The 25205-nt window shown below is 47.8% G+C and overlaps 1 protein-coding gene across 1 annotated transcript in view; it reads left to right on the top strand.

The window, feature by feature from the left end:
- Positions 1 to 23537, top strand: part of LOC119973642 (slit homolog 3 protein-like) — a 47190-nt gene extending 23653 nt beyond the window's left edge. The window contains exons 3-5 of the mRNA XM_038812022.1: positions 288 to 366; positions 1103 to 1219; positions 22768 to 23537. Of these exons, the coding sequence (XP_038667950.1) occupies positions 288 to 366; positions 1103 to 1219; positions 22768 to 23536 (965 nt within the window). The 3' untranslated portion in view covers position 23537. The remainder of the gene's footprint in view (positions 1 to 287; positions 367 to 1102; positions 1220 to 22767) is intronic.
- Positions 23538 to 25205: the final 1668 nt, after the last annotated feature.

Below are 25205 nucleotides of genomic sequence, written 5' to 3'. Positions count from 1 at the left end.
CTTTGACAAAGAGTCATCGGACTTGAAACGTTAGCTCTTTTCTCTCCCTCCAGATGCTGCCAGACCTGCTGAGATTTTTCAGCATTTTCCCTTTAGTTTCAGATTCAAGCATCCGCAGTAATTTGCTTTTAACACCTGTGTTACATTCTTTCAAACCTTGTGACAGGAGGGGGGTCACGTGATGTGATCGCAGGGGCGACTGTGTTTTTGTGAGCTCTGGCTCCACTCTTTTAATCCTTTATTTTATCCTGGTGCACATTTAATATTTGCTTTCTCTTGGGTTACAGGACTTGAGCTGTATCCCTGGAGGATCCAGAGTGATGTTTTGCGAAGCAGAATCAAGATACGCCACAAAAGTCCTTGCTTGTACGTGGCGGCAGGAGTGGGCCGGGGTGGGGCCCAGCTTGCAGTGGCACAGTTGATGCTGAGCGGGTGCTCACCATTCCTGTTGAGTGCATCCGGATGATGGCCCCCATTAAAAATGTTGTCTCGGTTGAGGACCTCGGCTCTGTGGTGCAGGTTGTTGAAGCTCACTTTGAAGAATTACGGTATACTTTTACAGAGCAGTGAAGGCGCATGAGAGAGTTCTTGCACTCAAAAGAGCACTTTCCCTGGTGAGGGCCTGCCTTTGTGTCTTCGAGGCCCTCCTGTCTGGTGTGTCATTTATCCTGACGCACTGGGGAGAGTTCCCGATTGAGTTCGAAGACTTGTGGCCATGCCTTGGCAATCCTCGTTTGGAGGCAGCGGGCATCAGACTGCTTGAGATGTAAAGGCAAAGCCGGGAATACCATTCGCTGGAGCACAATGTATCTAGTTTTTGAGGCCAGGGGTCAGTTGGGAGAACGTGAAAACTCCACACAGTCACCCAAGGCCAGAATTGAACCCGGATCCCTGGCGCTGTGAGGCAGTAGTGCTAGCCACCGTGCCGTATTGGTAGCTAGTTCTGTCTATTGATTGTAACAGGTCGTTCTCCGGTTTCTCCCTGCACTCATGTTTGTTGAGACGTTTTTTCTCCTTGCTTATGGATGTGTTATTTTGTAACTTTGTTGCGTTATTCTCTAATATGTAAAACCGTACTAAACATTATTTTTTTTTTTAAAAGCTTGGCACCCAGTTACTCCATGACGAATCGGCCGGGGGCACGTTTCGCTGCTCCTGTCTCACCCAGCCTGGATGAGGAAGGTTTTGACGAGACAGGGGCTTCAGAATTCCAGCGTGGGTAAGTCTGGCGAGAGTGGCACTCTGGCTGAGATTGCCATTCTGCAGGAGTTACGGGTCAATAAGAACGGCATAAAGCCATGCCAACCTGCACGGGATAACATGTGGACAAGGGTTAACTTGAGAGGGAGAAAATATATAAAACGAAGGGCTTGTAAAATATTTTTGGAATAAGCAATGTGTTGGAGAGGGAGCACAGTAAGAAGTCTTACAACACCAGGTTAAAGTCCAACAGGTTTGTTTCAAACACGAGCTTTCGGAGCACGGCTCCTTCTTCAGGTGAAGAAGCCGTGCTCCGAAAGCTCGTGTTTGAAACAAACCTGTTGGACTTTAACCTGGTGTTGTAAGACTTCTTACTGTGCTCACCCCAGTCCAACGCCGGCATCTCCACATCTTGGAGAGGGAGGGCGGGGGGGGGGGGGGGGGGGGGGGAGAGAGGAGAAAGGGGAGTGAGCGCTCCCCGGTGGTGGGAGGTGGCCTGCCTTTGGCTGGCGGCGGGATCTTCTGGTCCAGCTACTGTCAATGGGATTTCCCATTAAATCCACCCCCACGCTGCTGGGAAACTCGCACCAGGAGTTTGCCATCAGTGAGACTAGAAGATCCCACTGGCGAGAACAGCCGGAAAATCCCCCCCTTTGATTTTAAAAGTTGGTTTCTCCGTGAAGCGTGCCACTTACTTTTCACCTAAGAATCCTCTGCCTTTCTATTCCTGTAACAAAGTTGGATTAGCTTGTGCCTCCTGTTCTAGTTTCTTTTAAACATCTGTTCCACAACTTTACATGTGTACCAAACAAGCAGTTTGGCCATTTCATACTGTGCGCACTTTAAAAAATATATATTTTTTGTTTTTCCAACAATGACATAAATACAAACAGATATTGGCTTTCAAACGTTAACCCTGACAAGTCAATGTAAAAGGAGTTCAAGCTATTTCTTAAAGCGAGGCGGCAATTGAGCTTCGTACTCAAGTGACTCTTATCTTCTAAAAACATTTGGTTTCCCCTCCATCACATGGTACAGCTGCAGCCCAACCGCATGTCAGATTACTGCAGCTGCCTAATCATATTGGTGATTAAAAATTATTTGTCACGCGACTGCCGATCGAAGCAAGCCCTAGCTACTTGGAGCTGGTCATGTAGACACATGACTGAGGACAACTAATTAAATCTACTACTCCAGGCTGACCTGAACCTCTCACTGGGAACCAGGTCCCAACTACTGGGGAGATATGTCACTCTTATTTCTGAAGCATGCAGAAAAATCATTCGATCACTTTGCAGGATCATCTAAAATACGAAGGTAGGCGGATTAATTTACGTAAAAGCAAAATATTGTGAATGCAGGAAATTTGAAACGGAGAGTGCTTGAAAAGCTCAGCAGGTCTGGAAGCATCTGTGGGGTGAGAGAGGCAGAGTTAACGTTTCGAGTCGTATACTTAACTGTCTGATGTGTGTACCCTGGAGAAAACTTGAGAATGCTCATTTATGGATTAGCATTGTTCAAATTTAGATCAAGCTAGACTCTTTCATTTGAAGTTCGACTGATATTAGGTGGTTATTATAACCCACCGAAGCTATGAAATGTCATGGGCGGAATCCTCCGTCCCACCAGCCCTGTTTTCCAGCACAGCGGCAGCGGGATTCTCCATTCCCGCAACTGGCCAATGGGGACGTGCGGAGAATCCTGCAGCATATCTTTATTTTTATTTTATTTTTTTTAAATTTAGAATACCCAATTCTTTTTTCCAATTAAGGGGCAATTTAGCAGGCCAATCCACCTACCCTGCACATCTTTTTGGGTTGTGGGGGGTGAGACCCATGCAGACACAGGGAGAATGTGCAAACCCCATACAGACAATGACCCGGGGCCGGGATCAAACCCAGGTCCTTGGCGACGTGAGAACATGTCTTTATTACTGAGGAGAAATAAGAATGAGTAGCTTGAACTGCGAGAAAATTGCAGCCTTGAAATTCAGGGGTGGCCAGGTGAGTGTGGGAGGCAGGGTTCAATTCCTGTGCCCAAGGAGCACTCCATGTTTGGAGTTGGGCCTCGTATCCAACAATTCGGAGAATTATAAGAGGCAACAGGCAGCTCACTGATATGTTTATCCATCTCAACCTCACCTCTTACATCACCCACTTTGTCAGCCCAATTCGCCACCTTGATAGTACGCTGTGGATATTTACCAATCTAACTCGAGTGAGAAGTAAAGTTTGAGGTTATTCTGGTAGGTCTCTGAACAGAGCATTTGCTAACCTTTACCTAAATCTTTTCAGCAGAGATGTGCACCCCTTTGCAAATTTCTAATACTAGCAGCTCACTGTCAGTAAGGAAATCCGGGTAAAAAATTTAAATATTGCACTGAATTGGGACCACATTTTGATGGTTGACAAATAGTTAGGAGACAGGGGAAGGAAAAGGAAATAAATGATCTTCTTTTCATAGTTTTAGACATCAGTTATGAGAAAGGTAAATTGTAGGGCAGCTCGGTGGCACATTGCTGCCTCACGGCGCCGAGGTCCCAGGTTCGATCCCAGCTCTGGCTCACTGTTTGTGTGGAGTTTGCACATTCTCCCCGTGCTTGCGTGGGCTTCAGCCCCACAACCCAAAGATGTGCAGGGTAGGTCAATTGGCCACACTAAATTGCCCCTTAATGTAGGGGCAGTAAGGAATGAATTCTTTAATTGAAAAAAAAGAATTGGTACTCTAAATGTTTTAAAAAGGAAAGGTTAATTGTTTACGAGTTTCTGTGAATTGAATACATCTGCGCTTTTGTGCTTCCAGGAACTGCTGACTGCTCTCTCAGTGACTCAGCAAGATTATCAAGGAAGCTAGCTATCAAAAAGCTGGGAAGTCCCACAGTAAATCCATTTTGTACTGAGTTCACTGATCTTTGTGGGGGTGGTGAGTGGGAACAGCAATTAGTCTCCCTTGAGTTAAGAAGGGAAAATAGGGCAGTACACCACACAACATATGTCATTGTTAAAGACTGGCTTGTGGTTTGAGGTGAGTCTTTGCAATCTTCCAAGTGCTAGAATTATTTGTCAGCTTACCATTCGAAAAAAATTATGTCACATTCAATGCTATTGTTGTTTTGTACAGATTTCTAGTTTTCAACCCCTGCCTGGATCAGCAATTCATGGTTAGATTGGTCCAATGGCAAAAGAGTTACAGATGAGGAAGGCCATGTGTTATCATTGTTCATCCAGAAGATTAGGTTCAAATTAATTGCAGCCACTCTGCAGTCATATATTGAAGCAACAAATGCATTTGCTGGCTATAAGTATTTCAATTATAAAGATGCTGTCTTCAATAATGGGTACTCAGTGAGAGGTCTTTAGTGGACTGATTGTAAGATGTCAGCCGCCAGAGGCAGATTGCCTCGTGGCAGAATCACATGACCACAGCAAGCCAGTTAGTCAGTACAGAATTGCTTTTCCAAAGCCCAAACATCCTCAGCAAACGATACAACCATTCCCTTTACTATATTAACAAAATATAAACAACCATCCCCTTTACTATATTCACAAAATGGAATTTGTAATGAAAACATGTAAGTTGCCTGGCCAATAGGCCCATCTACCAATTGTAAAAGACTATGTGCCACGTAAAAAGATACGTGGTGACACATGCCCGAGGTCATCCAGCACAATTTCACGAGATTCTGGGTCAGCAGTGCACCCGCATGCTCAACATAAAATTCTGGCCTATGTGCAATACATGTACAGAGGCTGAGTGTTAGACCAAACAGTCTCCCTCTCTCTGGGGTCTCTTTCTGCCCTTCACTCTGTTGGCACATCAAAGCAACCAGTGCAATCTTTAGACTTGTTCCAGCTGAGTGAGCGGCCATTGCATCCCTTCTATCATAGAATCATGGAATCATAGCATTTACAGTGCAGAAGGAGGCCATTCTGCCCATTGAGTCTGCACCGGCTCTTGGAAAGAGAACCCCACTTAAGCCCGCACCTCCACCCTATCCCCGTAAACCAGTAACCCAGCCTAACCTAAGGGCAATTTAGCATGGCCAATCCACCTAACCTGCACATCTTTGGACTGTGGGAGGAAACAGGAGCACCCGGAGGAAACCCACACAGACACGGGAAGAACGTGCAGACTCCGCACAGACAATGACCCAAGTCGAGAATCGAACCTGGGACCCTGGTGCTGTGAAGCAACTGTGTTAACCACTGTGCTACCATGCCGCCCACGGTAGCTATGATCTGGAGCTCAAAGGATGCCACTTCCCATTCCATTGGGTTGTCACACTAATTTGTCCTCTCGGTATGAGTTGAATGCCAACTTACATCTTCAACCTTATTTTTGAGGGCTTCAGCTTCAGGTCGCCATGTTGAGCTACTTTACACATCACAGATCAGTGAGGGTCATTATGTTGCATGACACTTCTTGTTCACTTGACACTCTCCCACTGCAGCATCATGGTAACAGTCACAAAACCATTTGTCTCCTATAGGTTTGACTGAACCTCTCCAGTAGCAATCCTCATAAGCTTGGCTTCTTTTTTCTGGCCAAGCATTTGTGGGTGAAACGATTTTGCTCCTTGCAGTTAAAACACTCCCTCCCTACGCTGAGCAATCGTACTTTTCCTGTGCGTAATGTCCTCACATTATCTGCAACCTGTCCTTTTGTCTGCGATTTCTCCATTCTTTTGGCATGGACTGTCACTCAGCATAATGTATCGCCGGGTCTTCTCTGCTATACATATGCTCTGGCTGAGGTTTCATAGCTTCTGCATTTCGCCACACATCTGTTGCTTTCTTTAGTATCAGTTTCTCATCTTTCAGTAGTTTTGGTCTCACCACATGATCCCACTTCTCGGACCAATCTATCTTTAATCAGATCATCTTTTAGCTGTTCAAATGAACATGATTCTACATGCTGCATTACTGCCATGACGTGTGGCTCAATGGTTTTATTTTCACTCTGAATTCTGCGTTGAATACGTGTGTAACCTTCATTCGGGATTAAAAATGTGCATTCAAGGTTTTCAAAATCTCTGTTGTCTTTTTTCTTTGTTTGTCTGTTAGATTTAGAGTGGTATACACTTTGTGGTAATCCTTTCCCAGCAGTGTTAAGTATGTCTACTCGTATCGCTTCAGACTTGTTAACTAAGTCTGTTGCAAACTCATAGTTTTGCCAGTCCTGCCATATATCACCATCTAACTTTACTGGAGATGGGGTGAAAATGTACTGCATCCATTTTTATTCACTCAGTCATTTTCTTGTAGCCTTTGTTTTTGTTCTTTTTGTCCTTTTCGCTGCAGCCAGTAATTTCACTCGCAGCCTGTGCATGATTTTTTTCTTGTCCTTCTTTCAGCAGCTTTTTTTGCAGATATGTATTTTTCTGTGTGCCTTTCTGAGCTGTGTCTTACTTGCAGCCTTACAGTCTTTGTCTGATATCCTTTGTCTTTTCCAGTGTGGTGAATTATAAACACTAATAATCCACACTGTATTGTACAACATGTGTTGAGCCTGTACTTGTAGTAGATCACGTGTAGTTGCGCACTCTACCCATAGGGGGACATGAGGAGCTTGTACTGGGCTCCACCCTTGGCTCCACCCATGGCTCCTCCCCTAGCCGGAAGTATAAAGGTTGATGCTGAGAGCCTGCCTGCCAGTTCATCTGGAGTTCATCTTGTCACAGGCAGGCTCTGTTGTAAGACGATTAAAACCACTGTTCACTTCTAACCACGTGTTGCGTGAATTGATGGTCTCATCATCCAGCAGCTTTTCTTTTGCAGATTTTGAACCTTTTCTTGTGCTCAAGGGGACTCAGTGCCTTCCCTGAATCATTTCCAGGGTTCAGAGTTCTATTTCTTTGCCACTCTCTGAGTCTATGGACGGGGTTTTTTGACTCTTCCCACCAGCAGGATCTTCTGGTCCTACCGAAGGCAGCCCCCAGTGGTGGGACAGGTAGGCCAGACAAAATGGTGTAGATATCAGCGGGACAGGAAGATACAGCTGACAGCCAATGGTGAGTCACCTCTGCCGCTGCAAATCACACGGCGGGAGAGCTGTAAAATCCTGCCCCATATTACAATTATAAGGACAGTGACCTTCATTAGTGTGTACTGAGTGAGAGGTCTTTATTGACCTGATGCCTGTCTCCATAGGCAGAGTCTGATGACTATGGCAAGCCAGTTAGTCAGTGCAAGATTGCATTTCCAAAACCCAAAGTGGGTATCAGAGTTGCCATAAAACTGATAAGAGAACAACAAAATAGCATTTTTACCCTGTTGTGTACTTGATAGTTGTGGCTACTATCATACTTTAAGAAAAACAACAAGACAAAGGGAGGGTTAGGAAAAATCTTTTATTAACCTTTTGCTGGCAGCCTCCCAGGATAACTTTGGCTATTGTGCTCCTGAAACAATTGTCTGCGTTGAAAATGGACCGGAAATAAGTATGAAGATCTTAATTTGCACAGGCACAAGATCTAGCTCCTTTTTAAGGCAGACACTGTGGAGCATTTCAGGGCACTCTCAATGTTAGGGCTTCCGGTGCATACCTGGTGCAGGTCTCGTGCATAATGCTCAATTTAGTAGACCCTTTAGCACCTGTATCTTGCCTGGAAATGGGTGCTGTGCAATCCAATTTCCTGACTTTTATGTGTGACCCCCCCCAAGATATCAGCAGCGATAGATAGCTACTGACTACTTTTGGCATGAAATTAAGTCACTTCTAGCTATCTTATTTCCCAAATTAGAAAATCTCTGAGTCAAGAGCTGCATTCAAATGTTTTGAAAATACACTGATCATAGGCCTGTGTACCATGTGGTTAACATGAACGTCTACTAACAAACAACATGTATTTGTGGAGCATCTTTAAAGGAATAAAATATTCTGTGGTACTGCACAAACGGCACTACAAAACAATGCTTGCCACCAAGCCAATTAAGGAGATATTAGAGCAGCGGAGGTAGATTTTAAAAGTGCCTCTCTGAATGGAGAAGGAGAGATAGAGAGGTGGGGAGCTTGAGGGAGGGAATTATGGCTTTGGCAGCTGAAGGCACTGTCAGCATTGGTGGAGCAACTAAAATTGGAGGTGCTCAAGAGGCCAGAATTAGAGGAATGCCGGTATCGCAGAAGGTTGGCCGGCAGGAAGAGATGATAGAAATAGGAAGGGGTGAGACAAGAGAGGGATTTGAAAACTGTTTTGGTGAGGTTTCATTTACTCTGAGTGAGAGGACATCGTCGGTATTGTGGGGGTTCGCCATCGGTGGGAATGGAAAATCCTACCAGCACGAGCAGGTGGAAAATTGCCTCATTAACATTTCTAGGTTCTGTTAGAGGATTGCTCCAAGAAATCCAAGTCTGTTATACATATAGGGTGTATGTTTCATTCTGTAATAATTGTGTTTAGTTTAGAAGCTCCTGGGAGAAAAGATTATGTATCTTAAGATCCAATTGCTATTTAGCTTGATGATTAAGCTCTTAAGAGGTTTAGAATTTTTCTTAGTTAAGATTTTAATCTAGCCTGGTGGTAAAGATAACGGAACTCAAGCAGAAGGAAATGTTGTGACAGATTTAGACTTTCCCGGCCAAACGGATCGTGGGCTTGCCAGAGGGAATCGAAGGAACAGATGCGGGTGTGAATGTTGGGAAGGTGCTGGAGAAGCTGCTTGGGGAAGGTGCATTTGATCGGCCATTGGGGGTGGATCGGGCCCACAGGGCACTGATGCGTAAGCCCCAGGGGGGGTGAGCCGCTGAAGGCGATGGTGGCACGACTACATCGGTTCCTGGATAAGGAACATATCATGGGGCGGGCCAGGCAGATGAGGTGATGCACTTGGGAAGGCATCGAGATTAGGGTGTACCAGGACCTGGAGGCAGAGCTCGCGAAGTGGAGGTCGAGCTTTAATAAGGTCAAGTTGGCCCTGTACAAGAAAGCGTTAAGTTTGGACTACTGTACCCGGCTCGCCTATGGGTGACCTATGGGGGCCGTGAGCTGTACTTTGGCTTGGCAGAAGAGGCAGCAGTCTTCATGAAGGAGCCATGATGTGGAGATGCCGGCGTTGGACTGGGGTGAGCACAGTAAGAAGTCTTACAACACCAGGTTAAAGTCCAACAGGTTTGTTTCAAACACGAGCTTTCGGAGCGCAGTCCAACAAACCTGTTGGACTTTAACCTGGTGTTGTAAGACTTCTTCATGAAGGAGAATGGACTGGCAGGACAAGGAGGACCTTGAACTTTGATTGAGGAGAACTGAAGTGCATGTAGTGTATTGTGAAAAACTTTGGGTCTTTGTTGTTCGGGGTTCTTTAGTTTTTTCCGTTTGTCGGTTCTGTTTGGGGTTAGGCCGGTTTCGAGTGCTTTGTGCTTTGTCAAGGGATGAGGGATGGGTCTCTGTGTTTGGACCTTGGGAGGGATTAGAACATAGAACATAGAACAGTACAGCACAGAACGGCCCTTCGGCCCTCAATGTTGTGCCGAGCAATGATCACCCTACTTAAACCCACGTAACCTGTATCCCAACAATCCCCCCATTAACCTTACTCTACGGGCAATTTAGCATGGCCAATCCACCTAACCCGCACATCTTTGGACTGTGGGAGGAAACCGGAGCACCCGGAGGAAACCCACGCACACACTGGGAGGACGTGCAGACTCCACACAGACAGTGACCCAGCCGGGAATCGAACCTGGGACCCTGGAGCTGTGAAGCATTGATGCTAACCACCATGCTACTGTGCTGCCCCATTGTTTGTTTGTTTTTACTTCTTGCCTTTGTTTTGACTGTCTGCACTAAGCACGGGGGGAGGGGGAATCGGTGGGGGGTAGGATGCGAGGCGCCAAGGGCGGGGGCTACCAGGCTAGCTGGGCAGGCTAGTTCATGGAGCAAAGTGGGGGGGTGAGCTGAAGATCATGGTGGGGGATGGGGGGGGAGTGGGAGTGGGGGGGGGGGGGGGGGATTTTACTGCTAACGTGGAGGGGACTTTCAAAGTGGAGTAAGAGGAGGGTTGATGACGGTTGTTGCCCAAGGGCAGGCCAGGGGAGGTGCGGGGCAGGGGCTGAAAACTAGCCTAGGAGAGGTTATGGTTGATTGGCAGGGAGGGGGTGTGGGGTGCCCCCCGACCAGGCTGATCACGTGGAACATTTGCGGAATGAATGGGCCAGTCAAAAGGGCCCAAGTGTTCACACATTTGAAGGCGGACGTGGCCATGTTTCAGGAGACACATTTGAAGGTGGGGGATCAGATTAGGTTAAGGAAGGGATGGGTTGGACAGGTGTTCCACTCGGGGCCAAACAAGGGTGGTGGCGATCTTGGTTAATAAGTGGGTGGCATTCGAGGTGGGAAATGTAGAAGCGGACCCGGGGGTGTAAATATATTATGGTTAGTGGGAAGCTGGAGGGAATGGCCATGATATTGGTAAATATATATGCCCCGAACTGGGATGATGCTGAGTTTGTATGACGCATACTGGGGAAGATCCCGGACCTAGATTCACATCGACTGATTCTGGCGGCAGATTTCAATATGGTCCTGGAGACAAGGTTGAACCGGTCGTGTTCTAGGTCTGGGAAGATATCAGCTATGGCGAAGGAGCTCCAGGGTTCATGGAGCGCATGGGGGGGGGAGAGGGGGGATGGGGGGGGGGGGGGATGGGGGGGGTCGATCCATGGACATTTAGGAGGACGAAGAATATGGAGTTTTCGTTCTCCTCCCATGTGCATAACGCGCATTCCCGGATAGACTTTTCTGTTATGGATAACACGCTGCTGGCTGAGATGGTAGATGCTGAATATTCAGCAATATTGGTGTCAGACCACACCCTGCACTGGGTGAACTTGCAAGTCAGCAAAGAAAAGGCCCAGCCCCCAGCAATAGAGGTTGGATGTGGGGCCGTTAGCGGAGGAGGAGGCGGGTGAGGGTGGCCATTTGGGATAGATAAGGATCAATGACACGGGTGAGGTTTTGGCGGGGGTGGTTTGGGAGGCACTCAAGGCGGTTATTAGGGGGGAATTCATCTCAATTTGGGCCCATAAGGAGAAGGCTGAGCGGGCGGAGTTGGACAGATTGGTAGGCGAAATTTTACAGGTGGACAGGAGGTATGCGGAGTCTCCGGATGACGGGCTTCTGAGGGAGCGTCAGAGACTGTAGCTGGAATTTGGGCTCCTGTCCACAGGTAAGGTGGAGGGACAGCTGAGGAGGGTAAAGGGGGTGGTGTATGAATGTGGGGGAAAAGCCAGCAGGATGCTGGCGTACCAGCTGAGGAAACAGGAGGCAGCGAGAGAGATTGGGAAAGTGAGGGATGCATGGTTAAGTTGGTTCTGGATCCTGTGGGGGTGAATGATGTGTTTCGGGAAATTGTATAAATCGAACCTCCAGCCGGCAGGGAGGGATGAAGCGATTACTGGGGGGGCTGGAGTTTCCAAGGATAGATGAGGAGTTGGTGGAGGATTTGGATTTGGGTGGTTATAGACATATTGGGGGCAATGCATTCGGGCAAAGCCCTGGGACCAGATGGATACCCAGTTGAGTTCATAGATATCATAGAATTTACAGTGCTGAAGGAGGCCATTCGGCCCATCGAGTCTGCACCAGCTCTCGGAAAGAGCACCCTACCCAAGCCCACAGCTCCACCCTCTCCCTATAACCCTGTAACCCCATCTAACCTAAGGGCAATTTAGTATGGCAATCCACCTAACCTGCACATTTTTGTACTGTGGGAGAAAACCATAGCACCCGGAGGAAACCCACGCAGACACAGGGGGAACGTGCAGACCCCGCACAGATAGTGACCCAAGCAGGAATCGAACCTGGGATCCTGGCACTGTTAAGCTATAGTGCTAACCACTGTGCTTACGTGATGCCCAATGAGTTACACAAAATGTTTTCCAGGCTGATGGGGCCGCTTCTGGTAAAGGCTTTTAATGTGTCAAAGGAGCTAGGAGTGCTCCCCCCAACTTTATCGCAGGCATCAATTTCCCTTATTTTGAAGTGGGATAAGGATCCGGAGAGCTGTGGGTCGTATAGGCCAATCTCCCTGCTAAATGTGGATGCGAAGTTGCTGGCAAGACCTTGACGAGACGTACAGAGGATTGTGTTCCAGGTTTAATAGATCGGATTTGTGAAGGGACAACACCTGACGTCCAACATTATGCGGCTACTTAATGTAATAATGATGTCTGTTCAGGGGTGCGAGGTCGAGGTGGTGGCGGCCATGGATGCAGAAAAGGCCTTTGAAGGGTGGAGTGGAAGTATTTGTGGGATGTGCTGGGAAGGTTTGGATTTGGGGAGGGATTTGTAGATTGGGTCCGGTTGCTGTATCAGGCACTGGTGGCAAATGTAAGGACAAACCGGGTTTTATCAGAATATTTTATTCTGACGAGGCAGGGGTGTCCACTCTCCCCATTACTGTTTGCACTGGCCATAGAGCCTTTGGCAATGGCACTGAGAGCATCGAACATTTGGCGGGAGATAGTGAGAGCGGGGGTGGAGCATAGAATTTCACGCTATGTGGACAATTTGCTCCTTTATATAACAGACCCATTGGGGGGGATTGCAGGAATTATGGGGATACTGGAGGAATTTGGCCGGTTCTCAGATTACAAACTGAATATGGGTAAGAGTGAGGTTTTTGCAATCCAGGCAAGGGGGCAGGAGAGGAGACTGATGGAGATGCCTTTCAAAGTGGTGTGAGGGAGTTTTAGGTACCTGGGGATTCAAGTGCCAAGGGACTGGGGTCAGCTTCATAAATTAAAATTTGGGCAGGTTGATCGAGCAAATGAAAGGGGACTTCTGTAGGTGGGACATGCCCCGCTGTCATTGGCAGGGAGGGTACAGACTGTGAAAATGACAGTCCTCCCGAGCTTGCCGTTCGTGTTTCAATCTTCATCCCTAAGGTATTTATAAGGAAGATGAATGCAGCGATCTCGGGTTTTATATGGGCCGGGAAAGCCCCGAGAGTGAAGAAGGTCCTTCTCGAGCGGGGGCGCGGGAAGGGGGGCTAGGCCCAGCCGAACTTTATTAATTTTTTTAAAAATCCATAATGAGTTTATTTTGATGGTTAATATTGCTGCTTGCACATTAGTAATGGTCAGGTCCAATAACCCATCCACATTATTACGAACTTTATTATTTACTACTGGGCGGCTAATATATCGATGGTTAGGAAATGGGTAGGAGGGGTCAGTGTGGGAGCAAGTGGAAGCGGCATCTTGCAAGGGCACGAGTTTGAAGGCTTTGTTAAAGGCACCTCTGCCGTTCTCGCCGGCTCGGTACTCCACAAACCCAGTGATAGTGGCAGCCCTGAGAGTGTGGGGGCAATGGAGGCAGCACATGAGACAGGAGGGGGTGTTGGTGTGGTCACTGGTCTGTGCCAATCATCGGGTTGCTCCGGGGGGGCTGGATGAGGGCTTCAGGAGGTAGCAGCAGGCAGGGATTGAGAGATTTGGGAATCTCTTCATTGAGGAGGATTTCCCGAGCCTGGAGGAGCTAGAGGGGGAGTTTGAGTTGCCAGGGGGAGATGGGTTCCGGTACTTGCAAATGCGGGATTTTATCCAGAGGCAGGTGCCGGGCTTCCCTCGCCTCCCACTAAGGGGGCTGCAGGATATGGTGATGTCTAAACAGGGGTGGGGGAGGGGAGAGTCTCGGAAATATATAAGGAACTGATAGAGTGGGAAGGGGTTCCATTTGGGGAGGTGAAGAGGAAGTGGGAGGAATAGCTGGGAGGGGAATTGGAAGTCAGGGTATGGGAGTAGGCCCTGAGGAGGGTCAATGCATCCTCGGCTTGTGACAGGCTTAGCCTGATCTAATTCCAGGGGGTCCACAGTGCTCATATGGCTGTGGCCCGGATGAGCAGGGTTTTTGAGGAGATGGAGGACAGGTGTGAGCGGTATGGGGGAGGGCCTGCAAATCATGTGCTCATGTTCTGGGCGTGTCCGAGGCTGAGAGGAATTTGGAAGGGATTTTCGGATGTCATGTCAGAGGTCCTAGAGGGAGTGTGACTCCGTGTCCAGAGGTGGCAATATTTGGAGTGTCGGAATATTCGGCAGCCCAGGTTGGGGGGGGAGCACGAGGGCGAGAGAGAGAGATGGCGGTGGCAGCCGTTCATTGACTTCTTCAAGAAGAATTGACCGTCAGCAGGTGGGGATGAGGGAAGAGAGGGGAGGCATGGAAGTGACAAATAAGAGCAGGGAATCTAATGTATGGGTAGTTAGTGTTTAGGGCTAGGGGGAGTTGGGTATTTTATTGCTGGGTTTTTGTGTGTGTTGGATCTCGTTGTTGTTTAAAATGTTAAAATTATACATGCCTCAATAAAATATTTTCTGGAAAAAAAAGAAGTTTGACTGAAAGATTTCTGCTGCAGAGAATATGCCAAAGGGATGTTGATTGAAACAAAAGCAACCTAGGGGTTGGTACGGTAACAGAGTGGTTAGCACTGCTTCCTCACAGCACCGGGGATCCTACATCGATTCCAGCCTTGGATCACTGTCTGTGTGGAGTTTGTACATTCTCCCCGTGTCTGCATGAGATTCCTACGGGTGCTTCGGTTCCCTCCTACATCCCAACGATGTTAGGTTTGGTGGATTGACCATGATCAATACATAGGGATAGGGTGGGGGAGTGGGCCTCTTTCAGGCGGCCGGTGCAAACGCGATTGGCTGAATGGCCTCCTTCTGCGCTGTAGGGATGCTATGGATTGACAAATGTGGTCAACTACCTTGATTCTTAGGGCAGCACAGTGGCGCAGTGGTTAGAACGGCAGCGAGGTCCCAGGTTCGATCCCGGCCCTGGGTCACTGTCCGTGTGGAGTTTCCACATTCTTCCCGTACTTGTGTGGGTTCCACCCCCGCAACCCAAAGATGTGCAGGGTAGGTGGATTGGCCACGCTAAATTGCCCCTTAATTGGGAAAAAAAATGAATTGGGTCCTCTAAACCTTAAAAAAAAACTACCTTGATACTTGGTCAAGAGAAATCCGTCAAAAACTGCTCACCTCATCCAGTTTTGTTAAAAGAATACAACTTTGCCAGACTGTCATCAACAAAGGACAATGGGTGTATCTCTCTTTGATCGACTTTATTTAGCTGTGTCAGGTCAACACAGAGCCTGATTTCACCATTCGACTTATCACTGGAGTGGAGCACCATATTTAAGCAGTGTAACCGGAGTGATCACCCTTTGATGTCACTGAAAGGGGCAACACAGGTGGAGAATGTAGTCAAGATGGCATACGGCATGCTTGCCTTCATTGGTCGGAGCATTGAGTATAAAAATTGGCAAGCCATGTTGCAGCTGTATAGAACCTTGGTTAGGCCACACTTGGAGTATAGTGTTCAATTCTGGTCGCCACACTACCAGAAGGATGTGGAGACTTTAGAGAGGGTGCAGAAGAGATTTACCAGGATGTTGCCTGGTATGGAGGGCATTAGCTATGAGGAGAGGTTGAATAAACTCTGTTTTTTCTCACTGGAACAAAGGAGGTTGAGGTGCGACCTGATAGAGGTCTACAAAATTATGAGGGACAAAGACAGAGTGGATAGTCAGAGACGTTTTTCCAAGGATAGAGGGGTCAATTACTGGGGAGCATAGATTTAAGGTGCAAGATGCAAGGTTAGAGGAGATGTACGAGATAAGTTTTTTACACAGAGGGTAGTGGGTGCCTGGAACTCAGTGCCGGAAGAACTGTTGGAAGCAGGGACGATAGTGACGTTTAAGGGGCATCTTGACAAATACATGAATAGAGGGATACGGACCCCGGAAGTGTAGAAGATTTTAGTTTAGATGGGCAGCATGGTTGACGCAGGCTTGGAGGGCCGAAGGGGCTGTTCCTGTGCTGTACTTTTCTTTGTTCTTTGCTCTTTGATGCAGCATCCTGTCAATTTATTTTGTAATGTTTCCAATCAGTGAGTGAGGTACACTCCAGGGGATAAGTAAGCAGGCAGGTTTGGCATCCGGGAGTGCAGCCATGTGATATTCACCTTTGAGCTTTCCCAGTCTTCAGAACAGCCTAGGAAATTCATTCCTAAATACTAATCCATTGTCATATTGTGTTACCTCATTGGCTCTTTTGAGCAAGTTTTGAACCAGCTGCCATGCTGAGCAGAGAAAGTTGTTTCTTAGTTCATGAAGTATTTCATTAATCTATTTTTCTTTATGTTTGAGTTGTAGTAATCTGGCCCTTGACTTTGAGATATGTGCCTCCTAGCCCCTGTAACTTTATTTTTGATGGCTGGATCTAAACATTATTAAGTCAGTCCAATTTGTCCAATAAAACTACACTTCCAGACCCTGGGCGGGATTCTCCATGAATCGGCACAATGGCCTGAAACTGGCGGCAAAAACGGCGTGAATCAATCTGGCATCAGGCCCCCCGAAACGTCACGAATTCTCCGGCCTGGAATGGGCTAGTAGCGGCGTGATGCCATTCGCGACGGCATCACCCATCACGGACACGCGCGCCGTCAGTGACGCCACGAGGTGTCACTGCACAAAAGACGCCCCCCCCCCCCCCCGGTGACCCGGCAAAATATACGCCCGCCACGCAGCACCAAGTGAGGCCCCCCACTGCCTGCCCCCCTTTCCCCCTTCCTCAAATATCCACCCTTCCCTCAGATCCCCCCTTCCCCCATATCCCTTCACCCCCAGCCACTCCCTCCCTTCCAGCCGCCCCCCGGGCACGCTCACTCCAACGGTTCCTGCGAACCCCCCTACCACCTGCGGCCGTGCTGTCACTTCTCTGGCGGCCGCCCCATGCCCACCCCTACCTCCGTGCTGGCCGGCATCAACCAGCACAACTGGTTGACACCGTTAAATAGGTGGTTTGATTTACTTCAGCCCATCCGGCCCGGAGAATTGGGGCGGCCCCGGGGCCCGTTGCGTCACGCCAGTCCTCGACATTCTCCAAGGTGCACGGCGCGATTCACGACAAGATTTTTGGGAGGCCAGAGAATATCGCGGGGCGGCCGGGTGGGATTTACTCCGCCCCCCCGGCGATTCTCCGACCTGCCGGGGGGGGTCGGAGAATCCCACCCCCTGTGTCCAGTTTAAATTCTGTTCTGTAGAATTCCACATCAAAGCTCTACAGGCCAGAACTGTTCATTGGGATCTTTTATTTCCCCCAAGAAATCTTCATCGACAATGTCTTCATTTCAAATTTGTTGTATGACAGAATGATCGGAGGTTTGTCCTCATTCTCTTCCCTTGAATTGTGCTTTAGATCTGCAGAATAATTTAAAATGTCAGGGGCTGGATTCTCCCAAAAAGGGACTACGTTCCCATGCCGGCAGAAAAACTCTGGCGTTTCACTCTCAAGATTTCTTGGGAGTGGGCAGCACGGTGGCGCAGTGGCAGCACCGCAGCCTCACGGCACCGAGGTCCCAGATTCGATCCCGGCTCTGGGTCACTGTCCGTGTGGAGTTTGCACATTCTCCCCATGTTTGCGTGGGTTTCGCCCCACAACCCAAAATGATGTGCAGGCTAGGTGGATTGGCCGTGCTAAATTGCCCCTTAATTGGAAAAAATGAATTGGGTACCCTAAATTTATATTAAAAAAAGATTCCAGTGAGAAAGATGAGCCGATTCACTGACCTGCAGGGGGCTAGCAGGGACCCAGAGCAATTCACGCAGCTTTAGCTGCGGATACGGGTTCGCACACTTCTGGTTTTGAATCCGCGCATGCGCCATGGCGGACTCGGACCGCGGAGGCAGAAGAAGAATGTAGGCCCCCCCCAATAGGCCGAGCGCTTGAAGATCCGACCACCCAATCTGTCCCCCAGCTGCCGGAAAGGCCCACCTCCCCCGGTGTCCGAACTCCCCGCCGCCCACCAGGGTGGCTGTGGACTGAATCCGCAGCCGCCACGTGAGCTCCCCAAACGGCGATAGGTGGTTAGAGCCACGCCGTTGGGAACTCGGCTGGTCGGGAGCGGAGGATTGCTGGGCGGGCCTCTGACAATGGCCCCCCAGCCGCACAGAGTTCTCCACGAACATGCCGATTCTCGGGTCCCAGACAATAGCCGAACCGCCGCCGGGCCCGATTACAGCGTGAAATTTAGATTCTCCGCCCCCGCGCCAAACCTGATTTTGGCGCGAGGCTGCAGAGAATCCAGCCCCTGGTCTTGGCACAGAGGCAGCATTCAGCTCCCCCTGCTGGGTATTCTTTTTTGGCGCCGAATTTGGAACGTTTTAAAATAGGTGCCAGTGTTCTCCCTCCCCCACCTCAGCAGATTGGGCCGGATTTTCTTGCAGGCTTTTTGGTGGGTGTGGCTCCCGACTTTGGGCCCGCACATCGGATCAATAACTGCTAAGCATCAACATCTCCCTGAAGCACATCTCGATTAAGCTTGTTTGCCTTGCAAACTGTTCGGCCTTCTCTAACATTTGGGCAGCACGGTACCACAGTGGTTAGCACAGTTGCTTCACAGCTCCAGGGTCCCAGGTTCGATTCCCAGCTGGGTCACTGTCTGTGCGGAGTCTGCACATTCTCCCTGTGTCTGTGTGGGTTTCCTCCGGGTGCTCCGGTTTCCTCACGCGGTCCAAAGATGTGCAGGTTAGGTGGATTGGACATGCTAAATTGCCCTTAGTGTCCAAAAAATGTTAAGTGGGGATTACTGGGTGACGGGGATAGGGTAGATACGTGGGCTTCAGTAGGGTGCTGTTTGTAAGGGCCGGTGCAGACTCGATGGGCCAAATGGCCTCCTTCTACACTGTAAATTCTATGATTCTATGATTAAATCCTATTTGGTTTGCAGAAGGTCCAAGAGCACATAATCGAGAAATGCTGACTCCAATGTGGTCACTAATTAATTCATGTTTTAAAGCTCTGTGGTCGCAATTGGTCGCCAGTTGATAGAAATCATTAATAAATGGAAACCCCACCACCTGGAAGTTCCCCTCCAAGCCATCCACCATCCAGAGTTGGAAATATTTTGTTGTTCCTTCTGTCACTGGACCAAAATCCTGGAACTCCCTCCCTAACAGCACTGCGGGTGTACCTACTCCACATAGGTTCAAGGCGGCAGCTCGCCATAAAATAAAAAAACAGTTCAGTCATATTTCCTCAATTTTACTGCTTTTGTTCCCTTCCTCAAGGGCAATTAGGGATGGGGACTGAATGCTGTCCTAGCCCGCATCTCTTAATTGAATTTTTAAAATCAATGAATTTACCCAGCTTCTGGCTCTTCTTGTTCCCACAATGACTGGATTTTTCAAGGTTGAAGTAAGTATCAAAGGCCCTCATAACCTCCACACCGAACGCTAAGATCTCCTGGGCAGGATTTTAGTCCCTCCCACTCTGCGGGATATTACGGTCCCCCCCCCCCGAAGCAAATGACAATTTAAATAGCCCGCAGCGTGTTGGTGGGAGACACACCGTGGCAGGCCTGTGTAATCCTGGCCCTGAACTTCTGTCGCACCAGTACATCATCAGTAGTGGCCCCAATTAGATATAAGAAGGGTACAGCTTTGGTGTTCTTGTACCTCTTCTTGAAAGCCCAATGCCATTTAGTGCCTTTCAAGCTGTCTCCTTAACAGCCCCCATCGTTTTCCTTGTGTGTTGGAAAGGCTGTTGGCATTGTACTTGGTGCACTGTCCCCTTCCAAGGCACATTTTGGCTTTGTCCTTCTTTAATGAAAAGTTGAGTTGTTCCAAGGTCTCCTCCAATCAGTGGCCATTTTCTTAAACTTCAGTCTCTAACACTGCCACCATGTCTTGATGAGATTATTCTTATACTCAAATGACTTGAGATAGTTGATATATAATTTTTCTTGAAATTATACATTAAGAACCATGTACAAAGATCTCACCTTAAATACATGGGTTCCAGGGCAGCACGGTGATGCAGTGGGTTAACCCTGTAGCCTCACGGCGCCGAGGTCCCAGGTTCGCTCCCGGCTCTGGGTCACAGTCCGTGTGTAGTTTGCACATTCTCCCCGTGTGTGCGTGGCTTTCGCCCCCACAACCCAAAGATGTGCAGGATAGGTGGATTGGCCATGCCAACTTGCCCCTTAATTGGAATAAATGTATTGGGTACACTAAATTTTTTTAAAATACATGGATTCTGGGCAATCTACTCTTGATCATCTGTTCAGAATCATCATTAGCATCATTGCCTTCTTGACATGACCATTAGCTCTTTCACAAAAAAAAGGTGAATTTTAAATTTGAGACATTTGAAAAAAAAAAGAAAATCGCTTATTGTCACAAGTAGGCTTCAATGAAGTTACTGTGAAAAGCCCCTAGTCGCCACATTCCGGTGCCTGTCCTGGGAGGCTGGTACGGGAATCGAACCGTGCTGCTGGCCTGCTTGGTCTGCTTTAAAAGCCAGCGATTTAGCTGAGTGAGCTAAACCAGCCTATTTGCTCAACTGGGAGCCAAAAAGGTCAGCACGCATAAGAATAACGGGCAAACAAGTGTGGGTTAGGACATGGGCAGCAGAGTTTTGGATGGCCTGAAGTTTATGGGGGATAGGATGTGGAAGACTGGTCAGGATTATGTTGAAATAACCAAGACTAAAAATAACATTGGCATGAATTTCAAGGTTTCAGCAGATACTGAGCTGAGACATGAGCAGGGTTGAGTGATGTAATGGAGATGTTAGACTTGGTGATGGTACAGATAAGTAGTTGGAAGTTCACCTTTGGGTCAAATATGACATCAAGGTTACGATCAGCCTGATTCAGCATCAGACTATTGCCAAGATGGTGAATAGAGTCGGGACTAGAGGACAGAATTGTTAGCGGGGACCAAAGGCAATGGCCATAATGTCTGAGCTCCAGGGCAGTGTAACTGGAGGAATCCCCAAAGATTCGCTGGAGAACCAGTTCTAGCTTCTGGGTAACAATTGTACAGACCACATCAGCAGTCCCTCCGCACATACACATCAGGATGTCTGTCACATCTCTGGAACCCCCAGAGGACTCCCATCACACACCTCCAAAGGATTCCCCTCACCTGACTGTATGCCACAGAAGATACACTCCCGCTCAGGACTCCACCCCCCAGGGATTACTCCCCCCATGAGACTCTTCCTCCTCCCCCCACCCCATCTGTGGCTGGAACCCTCCCAGGCCAGGCCCCACTCCTGATATCTTCCCCTAAGGTTTGACTCCTGATCCCCCCACCCACTCAGGCACAACTCATGACTGGCTTCCTTCTCAAAGGCCCACTCTGCTACCTCACACCACCCCCTTGACTCCCTCCCCCATCATTCCACTTCCCCTGGTACAGGCTCAGCTCTCCCTGCACCCCCGCACCCCAATCTGGCTAGACCCAACTCCCCTCTCTGCCCCAGCCAGGCCTGACTCCTGCACAGAGCTCACCTGGCCCAAATTGAAAGGTCAAGCAAGATAGGACTATCTAGATTTCCAAGTAAGCACCTCCGACCAGAGTGTGAATCGGACTCAAATCCCACTCCATCAGAGGTTAAGGCCTAATGATGATCTTCCCAATAGTTGATAGGAGAAATTTCTGCCCATCCAAAACTGGATGTCGGACAAGTAGTTTCACAATTTAGAGATGGCGGATGTGGTGATATGCATCACTATAAATACACAAGGGGTTAATGTAAATACACATAGACTAGATAGACACTAGAGGGAGCACCAGAGACATGACACACAGACATTCAACCAATAGGTCAGTAAGATAGGACACAACCAATGGGCATTCAAGATACACACAGAGGTGACACTACCACAGGGGGGCATTACACCAACCCATATATAAAGGACACAGCACACATGATCTCTCTCTTTCCAGTGGAGACACTCGGTGTGCACACAGTTTTGATTTGGAACACATCACACCCACCACGTGGATTGTAGCAGACTGGTTCGTCAGTCTGAGTAGCAATAGCAGGATTAACAGGAGAGTCGAATCCAAGTAGGAGAATTGTTAACAGTTTAATAAATGTGTTAAAGCTATCTCCAAGTCTGAACCTTCCTTTGTCAGAGTACACATCAAGGAAGCAGCTTATGCTACATCAAGAGCATAACAAAACAGCGGAGAGGTCAAGAGAGGTAACGGTGACAGAGCATACATACTAAACTTGAAGTTGAGCTTTTGGATAATGTTGCCAAGGGGCAGGCGACAGATGAGAAATGGGAGAGAGCAAAGATTAGATCCTTGGGGGACACAAGAGGAAATCATGTCGGAAAGGGAAAAAGAAGCATTGCAAATGATTCTCTGACTATAATACGATTGATAAGAATGGAATCAAGCAATATGCATTTCTATAGAGATGGGCAAAGTGGCGAGACATTGGAAGAGGATGGAATGGTAAACCATGTCAAAAGCTACATACAGGTTCAGCAGGATAATCTATCTTTGTCACAGACACATAGGGTGTAATTTGTGACTTTGGTAAGAGTCATTTCACTACTGTGGCAGGGACAACAGATAATAAATTGCAAAGCATAGAAGCCGCCTTCTACTGAGATTGGAAGGTCATTCTGAAGAGCTCCCGTATTTTTGCTATGTCATGTAAAAAGTTTGTCCTAGCTACGCATACATATAAAGAAAGCTTTACATATTATACAATATAAATATTGTTTCCTGATCTTGTTCTTTTCCTTTTATTTATTTTTAGGATGCTGGTTTCCCCAGGTATAGCCATGCTCTTTCTCCTGAGGTCTTCCGATGGTGAATCATGCCCAAAATCCTGCACATGTAAACCTGATTCCCAGGGTATGAGTGTTAACTGCAGCTTCAGAGGGTTACAGGAATTACCACTCATTCCAGAAACTGCAACTGAGCTTTATCTGCACAATAACTCACTGACTACAATTTTTCCAGGTGCCTTTGACAAATTGCAGAACCTGCAGGCTATTAGCCTCCACAACAACATCTGGAACTGCGACTGCCATATTGCATACCTTAAACAGTGGCTACAGGACCTTCCAACAGCGCTTCCTTTCAATGCCACCTGTTTCACTCCTACTTCTATTAGAATGAAGTCTGTGACAGAACTACGAGGAAGTGAATTTTCAAGTTGCCATTCCCATAAGGAATACCACTGTAGTGATGTATACTTTGGAAGCATTGCCATTTGTCTTCTCTTCCTTCTTTTCCTGATTCTGCTGATATATTCACTCATCAGTGTCAAATCAACAGCTTACATATTTACGCCAAGTACTGGTTTTAAAGAATTTAATCTGAAACCTTTGACAAAGCGGAGAAGAGCAACAAGGTTCATACAGGATGAGATGCTTTGGGAGCTGTCAGAGCTTGAGTCAAGTATTGAATGGTCAAATGACAACTTGATGGAGAAACCCTTTCTCAGTGACAGTATGGAGATTTTGCCTCAGATATTAAGTACACTGCTTTCAAAGCATGACATTAAAATCAAATTACACTGAGCCAATTGTGTGTTTTTATATGCCGTGGATTAACATTTCAAGGAAAATCTGAAAACTGCATTTACTCATGGACCATGAGCATTTATTGCGCATTCCATATCGTTCTCAACAAGGTGGGGGTGGGGGGGGGGGGCTGTTTTCCTGAACTGCTGCAGTCCTTGATGTGTATAAGTACATCCACAGTGTTGTTTAGGACATTCCAGGATTTTAACCCCGAGACAGTGAAGGAAAGGCAATATAATTCCAAGTCAGGATGGTGTGTGACTTGGAACTTGCAGGTGGTCGTGTTTCGATGCCTCTGTTGTGCTTTTTTTTCTCAGTGGTATCGAAGGAGCCTTGCTGAGTTGCTGCAGTTCACCTAGCAAACAGTACACACTGCTACCACTGTGCAAGGTGAAGAATTTTAAGTTGGTAGATGGAGTGTCAATGAAATGGATTGTTTTCCCATGCATAGTATCAAGCTTCATCATGTTGTTCGAGTTGCACTCATCCAGGCAAGTTGAGAGTATTCCCATCACACACCTGTCTTATGCCTTGCAGATGGTGAACAGACCTTTGGGAGTAAAGAGGTTAGTTACTTACCGCAGAATTCCCAGCCTCTGACCTGCCCTTGTCGCCACACTGTTTATATAGCTGGTCCAGTTAATTCTCTGATCAATGTTGATTCTCCCAGGATGTTGATGATGGGGGAATCAACATTTGTAATGCTGTTAATTATCATGGGGAGATGGTTAGATTCTCTCTAGTTGGAGAGAGTCATTGCCTTGTGGTGAGAAGGTTACTTGCCACTTATCAGCACAAGCCTCAATCTTGTCCAGTTCTGACTGCATGTTGGCATGGACTGCTTCAGTATCTGTGAAGTTACTGTCACAACCCATCGCACGGGACCTAAGGGGTGGGGATGATTGGCTTCCCCGTGTCCCTCACAGAGTATGAGCTCACTCGCTGAGGTAAACCCTATCCATATTGTATGTAAGGTCAGCCAGTTCAGCACCAACCGCTAAGACCCAGTTGGGATCTACCGGGAACTGTGTATTTTGGCATTGTAAATAAACCTAAGTTTCTTTAAGACAACTCGGTGTGGACTCTCCGTGGCTGTTAAAACTAGCGACGAGGAGCAAACTGGTTTTCTGTTAATACAGCAGCCCTGTCGGCTGAGCCACCTCCCTGACTCGGTGGATCCAGTTTGGAACCTGTTTCTTTCATCATGCCTCTGTCCAGGCGGTTGGATGCGTTTGACACTGGAGTTGAAGACCGGAATAAATACACAGAGCAGATGCACTATTTCTTTCATGCAAATAACATCATGGAGTATGACCGCCACATGGCAATTTTACTGATTGCCTGTGGCATCCATAGGGAGTAAATCGGAGACTTGCGTATCCAGTGGTGCCTGAAGCCCACACCTTCGGCCAGCTTGTGATGTTTGTGGGCCTGCATTTCAACCGATGCCAGCCATTATCGTTCAGTAGAATTGTTTCAACACAGCAGAAAGATCTGTGTCTCAGCAAAGGAAAATTGCCGAGTTTTGTGAGTATTGTACTGCTTTATCTGAGATGTTGGGTGATCGTCTGGTCTGTGGTATAAACAACATGGAGATGCAGCGAAAGCTCTTGGCTGAACCCTCCCTGAATATGTAACAAGCACAACAGCTCCTCTTATCCCATGA

Source organism: Scyliorhinus canicula, chromosome 11 (genome assembly GCF_902713615.1).
Source record: "Scyliorhinus canicula chromosome 11, sScyCan1.1, whole genome shotgun sequence".
NCBI classification, from domain to species: domain Eukaryota; kingdom Metazoa; phylum Chordata; class Chondrichthyes; order Carcharhiniformes; family Scyliorhinidae; genus Scyliorhinus; species Scyliorhinus canicula.
Note: the sequence above shows the minus strand (reverse complement) of the source record. Positions and strands in the feature narration are given on the sequence as shown.